This window comes from Schistocerca serialis, chromosome 3, assembly GCF_023864345.2.
Source record: "Schistocerca serialis cubense isolate TAMUIC-IGC-003099 chromosome 3, iqSchSeri2.2, whole genome shotgun sequence".
NCBI lineage: Eukaryota > Metazoa > Arthropoda > Insecta > Orthoptera > Acrididae > Schistocerca > Schistocerca serialis.
The window spans coordinates 253,802,108-253,816,519 of record NC_064640.1 but is presented as its reverse complement, the minus strand read 5'-3'; the positions used below and the strand labels follow the sequence as shown (position 1 = coordinate 253,816,519).

The 14,412-nt window shown below is 35.2% G+C and overlaps 1 protein-coding gene across 3 annotated transcripts in view; it reads left to right on the top strand.

Moving 5' to 3' along the window:
- Positions 1-14,412, top strand: part of LOC126470009 (adapter molecule Crk) — a 34,046-nt gene that overhangs the window by 9,091 nt on the left and 10,543 nt on the right. For all 3 annotated transcript variants that reach the window (XM_050097487.1, XM_050097486.1, XM_050097485.1), the window contains 2 exons: positions 2,974-3,178; positions 12,602-12,730. In XM_050097487.1, coding sequence (XP_049953444.1) covers positions 2,974-3,178; positions 12,602-12,730 — 334 coding nt within the window. The remainder of the gene's footprint in view (positions 1-2,973; positions 3,179-12,601; positions 12,731-14,412) is intronic.

Sequence of the window (14,412 nt, the reverse complement as noted above, 5' to 3'; positions counted from 1 at the left end):
AGAGGGAAGCAAATACCTTCAAGAATACACAATTTTTGAATTTGAACGGAAAAAGATATCTTACTTAGGACTGCTAAAATTTATTCAGTGAATAGCTCCACCTTGTAGTAGACATTCTCATATAATCGAAATAAAATGATCAAGAACTGTTCTTCAGCTTATGAAATGCTAACTGATTCATTTCCTGTTTATATTTCCAATAGTAATTCAAAACTGATAAACATGCATTAAAATTCTTGAAAAAGTGAATTCCATAAGCATGATCCAGCATAATTTTATAACTGTTATGTTCGTATATCAGATCAGCATTCTAATGATGTTGAATTAAGAGACAAATTGTCAACTTATGATCAGAAACAACTTGGAGGAGTAGAAATTCGCCTCGAACATAAAAGTAAAATTGTCAACAATCTGGAGGTTGATTGAAACATTTCGCCAGCCATAGTTCTATTGCAAGTGTGCCCTTGCCTTCCACCAACCTCTGAACTGATTTGTCTGAGTCAGTTACAAGAGCATATACAGTATGACATGCAACTTAACATTTAAAAGCTTTGAAAGAGGTGAAAGTAATGATAATGAACAAAAGTTGTAGAACTTACCTCGAAATGAATACCAAACTTTTAGGTGTGTAGTCTTACACATACCAATGTTGTTTTCTTCAATCCTGTGATTGATTTGATGCAGCTCTCAGTGCTAGTTTATCCTGTACAAGTATCCTCATCTCTGTGTAGCTACTGCAACCTACATACATCTGAAACTGCTTGCTGTCTTCAAGCATTGGCCTTCCTCTACAGTGTTCACCCCTGCCCCTACTTCTGTCTATAACCAAATTAACTCTTCTTGACAGCTCAAGATTTGTCCTTTCAACCTCTCAAATTGTACAATAAAACTGTTGCTATGTGGTGTCACTTTAGATTAGTTATTCAGTCTGCCAGCCTAATCTTCAGTATTTGACAGCAACATAACAGCTTTGTAAAAAGATGACTGCCTAGGCATGTAGAAAATCCAGAAAAGTTGTATGCTGTTAGTGATATTTTAAAAGTGAGTTGTTCGTGTTTCTGTAGTATTTACATTACTCGTAGACAATTACATAGTACTTCACCTTGAAACGCTAATCACTCACCCCTCCACAGTTTAAACCTTAGACAGCACATATTGTACAGTGTAGGACCTTGTGACATTGCAACTAATGTTACCAGGCAGAAGTTTACACTTTTGATACCTGGAAGTTAGATCAACATAGCATTGTGCACACTACAACGGAGTCGGTGTAAGATGACCCCTGGCAGCTAGGAGTGCTCTTGCCAGCTTTAAGCTGCATAGTGTTAATGGCTGCATGCAGAAACAATAGTAGTCTATATAGCTACGACAAGACTGAGACAGTGCCATAGAGACATTGAAAAACCCGTGTTGCTTGATTGTATGAGATAGGCATGCAAAGCTGCCTCACTCCACCCACTGCAGCTGATAAGGATCTTCTGATCCCAACTCAAGTATAGCTTTAGAAACAAAATCTTACACTCACTTGTGTATAGAGTTCATCATCTGTGATGATGTCGAGATACTAAAACTTCCACATATAGTTACCAAACAGCAAGCTGCTGAAATACAGTCACAGTTCCTCTATATAGGATCGTGGTTGTCCACTTACTTAGAGTGTCATCTCAGACTGACTTTGTTATTGCAAATTTGGGCTTTGTTTCCAGTAATACTTAGTCACGTATTTTTAAAATAATTTTTAAAGAAAAAATGAACTGCTTTTATAATTCTGCCTTGGTTTAAAATTAAATCTCTTAGGCAGTTAAAAGTTCAAATGATGTTTTCCATAAACACACATTGTGAATGTTCATTGAACTGACCTCCATGAAGGCCTAACATGCACTTCTTGTAGACTGATGTTTTATTGTGAATATTCTCTTTATGTCTCCTTTATCAGTAATATATCTGTGCAAAATAGGAAAGTTTGTGAAATATGGAAGCTAAAAAATGTTTGTGTGAAGTCACTCATAATGGCTTGGTGACAAGTAGAGATGATAAAATTATGTACATAAGAAATGTGGAATCTAAAACCTGTTAGTGCCCTTGGAGATATTCAGCCATATGCTCCAAATTTTTACGACTTACAATACTACATAAAATTTATGTTACACTCAAATATATTATTTGGCAGTAACACTTAGAGCAGTGTTGCACTGAGATTATGCTGCACTGTTCTGTATATGTTGTCTAACCAGAAGTGAAGGTTTAGCTCCATGTCAGTTTTGAAGAGGTCAGTATCAAACTTATTAGTGTTCAGTGTGAAAACCTAAGGGTAATTATACTTTTCTTGGTCACTACAACTCCTTTAGTGAGGCGAAACTACCACTTTGGACTCTTTCTGTCAAAAAAGGATACAGAAAATATAGTCAGCTTCTGCTTTATGCAGATTGTGCAATTAGAGTTTATTAGGCGTCAGTCAGAGAAATTGGAGCTCATATACAGCTTTACTGACGGTCATTCTTCCTACGTACCGTTTGTGAATGGAACAGGAACGGGTGAAAAAAGATAGTGGCACTAGAAGTACGCTCCACCACAAACTGTAAGGTGGCTCTTAGAGTATACATGTGGATGGTGACTATGATATTGAGATCTAAATGAATAATTCTTGCTTGCTTTTATACTACTATGGATGTCCTCCTCCCCCCCCCCCACCTCCCCACTTTCTCTCTCTCTCTCTCTCTCTCTCTCTCTCTCTCTCTCTCTCTCTCTCCCCCCCCCCCCCCCCCATCTCTCCCCCTCTCCCTCTTTCCCCATGTTAATACAATTGCATGCAAATATTCCATGAGGAAAATAGTTCACAGTTTATGAGCTTCCAGAAAACTTGAAATGCAGGTGACGAATCATAATGTCCTCAAATTTTAATGTTTTATAACATGTAGTTTGTGCCCCAAGAGTAAGCATTTCTTTATTGTATTATTGTTTGATGTGTTACAGGGAAGATAGCAAAGTGAGTCATTATATTATAAATAGGCTTCAACAAGGGGACCAGACAAGATACCGCATTGGAGATCAGATATTTCCGGACTTGCCAGCATGCCTGGCATTCTACAAGTTACATTATCTTGATACTACGCCTCTTATAAGGCCAGCTCCTCGGCGGGTTGAGAAAGTTATTGCAAAATATGATTTTGCTGGTAATGTGAGTACCGAATTTTATCGCTTGTTGGCCCACTCTTTTAAAATTGTTGATGGATGTGTGCATAAGTGTACATTAAATTGCAAAAGCAAGAAAAGAAAGAAATAAAAGATATAATACCATTCACCAAACTTTATATTTATTTGTGACTATCTGAGTTCAAGTATTAGCTTCATCTTCTTGTGACAATCTTAGATTTTTAGTCTTCAGCGTATCCATCACCTGAAGACGGTACTAAGGTTTCGAAAGTCCCAGTGCTGAAAAATATAAACTTTAATTATTGGTTCCAGAGTATTTTTCCTGCTTTTAACAGTTTCAGTGTTGCTTGTTACTTTGTTGTCTTGTAACTTAACAAGATCATTGGTATTGAGCATGTTATGTGGCTTTGACACAGATAATTGAACAGTGGATGGGATAGTGGTAATGATGGGAGTTGTGTCATAAGCAGGTGTTATGCAGTTGAGAAAATGTTCAACAACTCAAGTGTGCACACACATGCTAGTCTTAGAAAAATAAGTCTCAGAATCCCAGTGTGTCCCATGCTGTGATGTGGACAACATAAAACATAAATATCCTTTACTTCACGTCTATAGTCACAAATTTTTTTGTTATCAGGCTACTGGTTTCAGTCTATAATGACCATCTTCAGATCTGTTTTATAAAAACATGTCGTAATATACTGGAGCCATAGTGGAATCGTCAAATGCTAAACACAAAATCAGCATGCTGTGTTTAGCATTTGATGATGGTACTATGGCTCCAGTATATTAGGACATTTTTTTATTAAAAAAAAAAAAAGTGACAATAGAAGTGAAGTAAAGGAAATTTATTCTATATTCGGGACACTGTCCAATTTGTGACCATGTCACAGCATGTGAAACATAAAACATGATTCACATTCGTGATAACTTGCTACGATGTGGACCATGTTATTGGGTTTACTAATAAGATACATTTTCTTTGTAAAAAAAATGGCTACATGCTGGTCATTTACATGACTGATTTTTTTATTCGCCAACAAAAATTCTATAAACGTAACTCAATGACGTACATACTATATATTCGGAACTTCATGTGTGGAGTGAATGCAGAAATGATTTCAGCCTGTTTCAAAAACTGAAGTTGACTGCGAGCACCTTTATTCGCATGGGAAACAGTCAATTATTTTTGTGGCTGCATACTATGCTTTTTTCTGTCTACAAGAATAAGTTGTGAATACTGGAAGATAGTTTTGCTTTTAGATGAAGACTGACAACCAGTTCTATTTTGTCTGCTAATACGTCATGCCCCGTATATTTCTTTTAGGTATCTTCATGTGTGTACAAATCGCTGACCATTTGTCCGCAACTGTGGAGGCAGATTTTTCGCCAACTACTGTCAGAAATGGTTGAGTTGCTAAAGTGCAGTCTTTGTATTGACAGGAAACAGGTTGCCAATGACATGCCAGAAAATTCTTTATGTTGAATGTGTTGGTAGTCTTGTTTTATAATAAGAAATGGAATCCAGTTTTTATGGTTTCCTGGTCTAACAAATTACTGTGAAAATTAAGCCATTATTGTGTCTCACCTTTCGTGATAAACTTGTTGACGGTGTTTCATTAAGTTCGTTGTGATAATTCAGATTGTAGAGCACAATAACAGAATTTCTCAAGTTGGGTATCAGTTTTTATTGCAGCCACCTTAAAAAAATTAAATTTTCTTCCATTGTAGACATCTAGCAGCGATGAATTTGAACTAGACAGTGTGTTCGTTCCTCCAATAACTGAACCGTGGTGGATCAATAGATAGTTTTGATAACATAATACTTTGTAATGTGTATATTCTTTTTTAAATACCCTGTATTGGGAATAGCATTGTACCCAATACAAAACCCTGAGGGATCACCTATGTTTATATATTTCTTGTCTGAAAATTGTTTTACTTAAAATTTATCATTGGGAGACATGAACTCTCTCTGCAGTTTCCATCCTGTGTTCCAGGTTCGACTGGAACCAATCGTTCGCTATTGCTCCTACACCTAGTACTTCAAGCTTGTTTAGTATGGTCAACTGTGTCAAAAGTCTTTGACAAGTCTAAGAATATGTTTGTAACACAGTCATCCTCGTCAAGAGATTCAAGTACTACTTTTGTGAACTATGTAATGGCTGATATTGTACTTCTCCCACTTCGCGGGCCAAACCATGCTTCATTAAAAATATTTTATTTATTCTAACTCATTAGTCTGCCTTTAATGAATGAGTAATTATTTTTGTGAGTGCTGACAGTAGTGAAACTGGCTTGTGGTTTTCAAAACTATGTGCATTACCTTTCTTTAGTGAGGGCACAACTCTTTCATACTTTAGGTATTGTTGAAAAATCTCTGAACCATAGGACTCATTTATTATGTTTCTTAATGGGTTTTGTATGCTGTGTGTGTGTGTACCTTCAGAACAAAGACTGGAACCTCATCTATGTCTCCTGACTTCCCATTTTTTTAATTTCTGTATTATCTTCCTGATTTCAAGCTCTGTTATGGAAAACAGCAACACTGTGCTCACTGTGTAAATCGTTGTGGCTACTACACACGATTTAGGAAGATTTTGTTGTGACCTCTCTGAAATACCAGAGAAATTAGTTGCTATTATTCAACCTCCATCTTTGATTTATGTGTTGTTATACTTCTCTGCAATTTTGAATTTCATGACATCCTATACTATGTTGCTTGTCTTTCCTGTGTTATAAATGATTTTATCATTGCATAATTTTTTCACAGCTAGCAGTACCCTCCTATATATCTTTTTATAACTGTAATAGTAACCTAGGAAATGTGAATTATTGTAGTGCTTTTGTAAAGAACCAAAAAATTTAAATGTTTTCTCGTGTGTCATGTAAATTAAAATACAAAAGTCCGTGGTGAACTACTGTTTGATGTACTTCATAAAGATAGACCTTTCATTTACATCATGAAATTATGCCTCTACTCATCAGTAAACAAATTTAGACTCATTTCTTGTCTGTTGTAGGTTATAAGAGTTGATGCAGTAGTTTCTCACTTCTGTAGGGAAATTGACTTCAGGGTATAGATGCTTAATAGATCAAACAAGTATGATGCTGTGGTTATACATCTTAGCTGAATATGGAACTGAATACATTTAGAATTTTGAGCTATATTATGGAAAAGATAGAAATGCTTAAAGTACTGGGATGATTGTGGCCTGAAAAGTATTGAGTGAATGATACACTATATATGCCAACTATTCCTACATGAAAGCTGAGTTTGCTGAAGATTCAGCTGAAACAAAAACTGGTCCTGTAAGGACATTTACAAAGAACAGGAAAGAAATATCAAAAGATTTAAGCCTTACAAAGAAAGGTGGGCAACTCCTCTGGGACAAAAGAATCAGGATTTCCTTGTACTGGAACGATGAAAAAGATGTTCAAGTGGTCAGCACAAGATACATTTCTACAATGCAGAGCACCACAAGGAGATCAGCTAATGAAATCTGCAGCACTTGTTGACTAAAATCAACATCATGAGAATCTGTACTACATAAGCATAAAGAACCAAGTAGTTAAATAAAACCACACAGTGAAAGTAACAGCCTATTGCTGAACACCAATTTGAAGGAAAAACATTGAGTGATTTAGCTTGCCTTAGGTAAATCCACAATGAATACAATATAATTTGAATATTCACCATGCATAGAACACAGATGCAACTGGTCTAAATGTGGTGTGAAATTTATCAGAAGGAAGGGTTAGGGTCTACCAGATAGTGGGTACATGTGCAAATTACCATATACAAACAATAATTCAGGTGTAAGGTAGATGTCACTATTAGCAAAAGTAAACAAAAAACTAACCACAAATGAAGTACCAAACCAGATACATGGGAACGAATAAAGTTGTGAATGATCATAAAGAAAGGATATTATTATTTTGTTATTTTAATCGTCAAATGTTTTTAATGTTCAAAAATGAGTTGACAGCATTGGTCCCCATCTGTAGCTGTGCCTGTGTTGCTAGTGAAAAGTACAGTTATCTCCTTCATCTGGGCAGTTGAACACTTTGTGACCCCCAAGTTTTGTAAAATTGCATCACAAATAGCAGGCTGTATTCTGCCAGTAGTAAACACTGTGTAATATCAAATAACACTCATGATAAGTAATGATTAAAAATACGTTTTATTGTGAATGAGTTAACACTTACTGCAGTTCAGCAAGAAACTACTAGCTTTTTATGTTATATCGTATACCTGAAGTGCTTACCTGTAGTCGCCATCACGTACAAGAAGATCCTTGGTTTTACTGTTGTTAGAAGGTTACCTTCTTAAGTTTACAATCAGGAAACAGGCACTCTGTTGTGAAAAAAGTTAAATAACAGAAGAATGCTTAAAATGCACAGAAAATTAAGGTTAGCTTATTTTACAAGAATATGATTGGACTGAGTAATAAGAGAGAAGAGCTTCTTATCTGTTGTAGACAGCTCTGGAAAGTTGACATCCTGTGCCTATCTGAACACCATGTAACCACAGGATAGGATAAGTTAAATACAAAAGATTACACTCTTAAGATCTTACTCATTTAGAACTACCATTGGAAAAGGAGGAGTTGTTATCTATATTAAGACAGAACACAAGTTCAGAAATGTCAAAACCAGTAAATTCTTTAGTGATCAGCACACTGAAGTGTGTACTTTTGAAGTAATACTGAAAAATAGTTCACATTTAATTGTAACTGCATACAGGGTGTTCGCAAATCAATGTTACAAACTTCTAGGACTTCTAGAGGAGAGTGAATACATAGTAGTTTGAATAGGTACCCATGTCCAGAAATGTAATCCAGTTACACTACAGAGCATCAAAGTGGATCTTATAAAAGATTTTGATAGAAAAAATGATCTGGAAACTTTACTTGCATTCTGTAATTTGAGCTCAGTAATTAACTTTCCAGCGCAGGTGGCTAAAGACAGTAGAACCTTAATAGATGATGTTTTCTTTGAAGTATCTCAAAGCAAGAAAATAAGTGTTTACTCAGTAGCAAATGCTCTCTGTGATTTGTGCTGCACAGTTGATACCTCTCAGTGGAAATCAGTTAGAATAATAAACAACTCCAGGAAGATTTTTAAGAATAATGTAAGAGATGACCTGAGATGAAATTTGTAAGCAATCAAATGCTGCTGTAAAATTTGATCCATTCCATGAAAAATTTGTATCATTGTTTGAAAATAGATTTCTGCATAAGCCAATCAAAAAGGACATTAAACAATCACATAAAAACTATGAATCACTAGAGAGATTAAAGTATCTTGTGGAAGGAAAAGGGAATAGGGTATTTGACCATTTTGTGAAAATTGTCTTAAACGATTAATTATGTCGTTTTATACTCCTAACATGCTCTTTTTCCTCTTGAATTTCAGTATTCTTTTATAAAAATGGAAACAAAATTTGAATAACTCGAAAGTTCACAAAACACTCTATTCGAGTCGTGTGATGACTGTGACATCACTGGCTAGCTTGCTGCTCATACTGTCATAATGCTAATTCACAGTGATGATTTGTTTTGGAATTTACATTTTGGAAAATGGGTTACAAATGGTGTGTAGTTTCATACTGTACAAATACATCTATAAAAACTCCTGAAAAAGTTGTTTTTCGGTGTTCCACAGAATGAGATGATGCATAAAATGTGGTTGCACAGTACCGACAAATTGCCACCACGTCGATGCCCAAGTTCGCTAACTTAGAAGTTAACATTAACTTATCTCCAAGATCTGCTCTTCTACTGTTACAATGAAGGATAGTGTCATTCGACAAAATTAAACTCACAGTGAAAATTGTCATTTTACCCAATTATACCTCCATTTTTCGGTATCTCAATTGTTAGAGCAGTACACTGTCGAATTTTATAAGATGATGTCCACAGATTACTGGTTCGAATCTAACCCAAAGAAACATTTTAAATTATTTGTAAAATGACTCAACAGTTCTCTCATATGAAAACCAAATCACAATTAAAAAACTTCACCACACAGATCAGAAACAATATTACTATGTTTTCTTTGCTGTTTATATATGCTTACAATTGCAATTGCTGTTCACACATGTACCGTTCAAACAGATATTTTATAGTTAAGGTGACCATACATTTTTACTTTATCAGAAACAATGTTTTTATCTTTGTACTATCCATCCAAGATCCTTATTGTTTAAACTTTTGCAGTTTCATCATCTTACATAAAGATGAAGTTGCCTCAGATGCTGACATTAATGTACACTCTCAAACATCACAGCCCTTTCGTTTGTGTCACCTGCATGTTGTATACACTTTATATCTCTGCGTATAACCTCGTTTTCCTACATCTCGTTTTACTGTGGGCGTATGGTGATATCTTTACTACTAGCAATGCTTTCCAAAAAAGTGAAGTGTTTGTTTGCAAAGTAAATGCATTTATCCTCTGTTGTCCATTTCTCAGATGAAGACTAATGGGAAGCTATATATAATACATCCCCAATCGAAACAACTGCTGCAATCAGTACTTGCTATAGTTATTTTCGTATTTGATGTAAAACTTTTGAATATAAGTGAAACTTGGATTCAAACATTTGACCTCTTTATTTGTAGTCAGATGTGCCATCTGTTGCACCGCCGAATGTGTGCTGGAAGAAGTGTTGTAAAGAACAAGTAAAGATCCTGCAAAATTTTCGAAATTACTAAGAAAATGTATTAAAAATTCCAGGAAAATACACATTAAGTTCTGAAATGAATAATTCCAACAACAGACTTAAGTCTATATGGACTGTAGTAAAACTATAGATAGAACAGAGCACAGAACAAGATAACATCACTATTGATTTAAATGGAAGAGCTAGAAGTGATCTGTCACAGGAAGCAGATATGTTTAATAATCATTTTTTAAATGTAGTAGGAAATGTAGGAACAAACAGTTAGAGAGAAAAGTCAGATCAATATGCTGAAAAAGCAACTGTCACTTCTCCTTCTAAAATTAAGAAAATTATGAAGAATGCCATTCAAATGTTCACTCATCAAATTTTGCAAGCATTACATGAAAGAAACACCTATTGGTATTTTCTAAGACCTACTTAGGCATTTGACCATGTGAATTTAAATCAACTTAGGTTTTATGGAAGTGATAACCAACCAATGTATAATGTCACATCCAACCAAAGAATGCAGAAAGTTGTACTTTACCTATTCAACCAGTATAAGCAGGGGAGATTCTTCTGATTGGAGAGAGATGATGTTTGGGGATCTCAGAGGCTCAATCTTATGTCCGCTTTTGTTTCCCATGTATGTAAACAATCTTCTGTCTAATATACAACAAGTAGAATTAGTTCTTTATGTGGATGACACTAGTATTGTAATAAATACAAACATACATACAGCAACAGGAAAGATGGTAAATAATGTCATTACAAGTACTAATGAGTGGTTTTATGCTATTTCTCTCTCTCTCTCTCTCTCTCAATTTTTAAAAAAATGCAACCTATTCAGGTCTGCACATCCAAAAGTAGTATGCCATTGATAAGTGTAACACATGGTGAAGTAATAACTATGGTGGAAACTTCAAAAATTTTATCTGTCCATATTGATGAGAATTTAAACTGGGAAAAACACAATTTGGAACTCCCAAGACAACTTTAGTTCAGCCACATTTACACATTTAGTAATTGCAAGTCTTGGGAAGAAACAAGTCAGTTAAGTTGACATATGTTGTGCATTTACATTCAGTAATACATGGGGAATAATGTTCTGGGGTAATTCGTCTTCAAGAAAAAAATATTCATTGCTTAAAAATATTGTGTAAGAATAATATGTGATGCTTAACCATAATCATCTTATAGACATCTGTTTAAGGAGTTGTGCATTCTGACTACTGCTTTACAGTATATTTATTCCCTGATGAAGTTTTTTGTTAATACTCCGTTTCAGTTCAAAAGGAACAATGACTTACATAATTACAATACCAGAAGGAAAAATGAGTCATTACTCCACAGTAAGGTTGTCGTAGTATGAAGACAGATGCACAGTACTGCCACAACATTTTTGATCACCTACCCAGTGATGTCCGACAGACGGCAAAGTAAAATTTGAAAATTAACTGAAAACATGTCCCCTTGAGAATTGCCTCTTTCCATAAAAGAATTTCCGTTTTTTGTAACAGGTAAAAGACAGTGTGTAGGAAATATTAACTCACATCTGTATCAGAAACTTGTAAATGTTCAGCATCTATCTATATTTACATATGAATATGTAATTTAAGTGTAAAATGACTTGTTCAATATGATTACAATTAATCGTACAAATGATGCATCATGGAACATGAAACTAACAACAGTCTGATGGTGGTGAATGCACTGAATGCATAAGGTAGTATCATCAGTTTATTATTGTTATTTACATGTTTAACAGTGTGTTTGTGTATCTTCACCAAGATTTCATGTATTATGTCATTACTACTGTTAGTTTAGAAACATTTTGTGCCTATTTTGAAATGAAGCTTTTTGTAAGAAGAATTAATGCATCTATGCTATATATTGTATTGTATTTTAATTTGTTTGTAATAAATAGTTACTGAGACATTGTAGTATTTGTTCACCATACTGACAATGGCTGAACAATTTGTTTTCATTGTTCTAACACATATTCGACCTTATACTCACAGACGTCTTGGTTCACCCCTAGAATGTGTGGCATCAAATGAAGAACACATTGATAGACACTTCAGTCATTTGCCATTTGTCATGGAAAAATATGCACTGCTCCAGCATTAATGTCAGGCTCTCTGTTGCTTGATTAAATAAGCCTGTTGGCAGCTGCATTGATACCATTTGCCTGAAGATGGTTGCTTACTCCCGTATAGGTAGCGTTTAACTTAATGATGCAAAATTTAGATCTTTGTGGCCACAATGACGCCAATATTATCAGTTTATTGCAGTGTCATTTGATGTCAATGTTTTATTCAATCACTATTTCATAATGAATTTGATATGCTGATTATCATTCTTGGCAAAAAATGCCACAGTACTGAAGATGGAAACCATATGTATGACAAACCTCCATAGCACTTCAACACGTTTATAATTCACTCTGTTTGTCTTCAAAGACAAAACTGTGAATGCCCGCATACATTGTGATATGTGCAAGTCAGGAAATACCGCCTTAATATGGATAGAACACAAATTGTTTGTCACTGTACAGAGTTAAAATACTTTGTCATTATCGTGATAGCTGCAAACAGCAGCCAGTTAGTCAGGGAAAGTAAGACCTGCAACTATGAGATACAGTTTACAGCTTCTTGAAACAACTACCTTACCAAAAATATATTCATTTTTTAACTTGTTAATTTATTTTTGGTACAAGTCATTGCATCAGCCCATATTTTAGATGTTTACACGGCCTCAAAGAATCTTCTTTTTTTTGAGCAGGATGCTGATGACCTACCATTCAAGAAAGGTGATATATTGACAGTGGTCTCCAAGGATGAGGATCAGTGGTGGACAGCTTGTAACAGCAGTGGCCAGACTGGATCAATACCTGTGCCATATGTTCAGAGGGTGTGTATAGTAATGGAGGCTACAGTTTCTTTTATATTTAAACATGTTTAAACATTTCCACAGTGCACAAAGCAAACTTACTAGGACACGCTGTGTGTGTGTGTGTGTGTGTGTGTGTGTGTGTGTGTGTGTGAGAGAGAGAGAGAGAGAGAGAGAGAGAGAGAGATTTGCAGAATTTATGTGACAACTTTGTAAGAGTTGAAGCAGTGTTCAATAATAAATTGTGCTACACCTAATGTGACTTCTTTCCTTTCATTCATTCAACTGAATTTCACATAAATTTAGTGAGTTTAAAGTTCCACTTTTGATTAATTGAATAGGTGGTTTGTAAATGGAGCACTTTTGGTGAAGTGAGTGAAATTTGGTTCAATATTTTGTGGGAACAGGAAATTTTACTTGTACATAGCATAGCACAAATACCTCATATTGTTACATGAACAATATAATTTCTTCCTCCACTTAGGCTGCCTTCTCAAGAATGTTCCAGGTGAAACATAGTAGTAGAATGGTTCACAGGTAAACACTTTTGTTACTGGAGATTATAGAAATCAGATGATCAAAGTTTAAGATGTGCAGCGTTTCATTGAGAAAACAAAACTGATTTGGTACAGTAACAGTTACTGCTTTGGAGAAATTTCTAATATGAAACAAATAAACCTAAGAAAAATACCTGTTAATCAGAGTTTAAAATTTTTAGCCAATCTGCACAAATTGTTAGTGGGGGGAAGGAAGAAAAGTGCAATAAAAGTACCTTTAAACTATGGAAGAAAATGTATTTTACATTCAGATTTTAGGAGTATTAATCTTGGATCGGAGAGTGTGAATGGCCCTTGTGGTACAGCAACCACAGGAAATTCCTGTCTCTGAACTCAACAGTTTTTGACAAAAAATATGAGGCAAAAACTGTTATTTTTCTTAGTGCAGGAAGCTTATTTTATACTAGTTCAGTAAGTTTATTTTATACATATTATTAGATATCTTGCTGAATGTCATAGTGAGACAAATAAACCTAATAAAAATATCTGTCAATCAGAGTTTAAAATTTTTAGCCAATCTGCACAAATTGTTTGGGGGACGGGGGGGGGGGGGGGGGGGGGGGGGGGGAAGAAAAGTTGCTTTGTCCATAAACAAGTATGTAGGGGCTGTGAGGGAGATTGGAAAATCTAGCTCTTTGCCCAATGAAACAATGTACCAAAAATGATCACTGCAACATGCTGACTTCTTCTGTTCCTGTACATATCTGAGGAGTGAGATTGAGTCACTTCCGTGTGAATGCCAATGAAGAGAGAGAATTATCACAGCTATAACTTACAAACCTGATCTTGTACTAGGATTACAGTTGAGGTCAGTAGAAATAAACATGCTTCCTTTGGACTATGTTAACCAATTGCCTCAAAGAGAACTACTCATGTGGTACTAGACACTGCACGGCACGGCGTGGTGGAGGTGAGTCATTCCTTTTGTGGTTTTCGCTATCATCACTAATACTGAATTCGCCCTAGGGGACATGACCTTCGAATCACCATGCATATTTGATGTTAATAGAAGTGCTTTGTACAAAAGTCTAGCACATGTGTGTAGAACATTAAGGAAAAAAAAACATGGGCAATGATAATAGTTTAATATTGTTTATAGCAGTAAGTTAAAACATGAGAACTACTAATGATCATGGCAAACAGAAT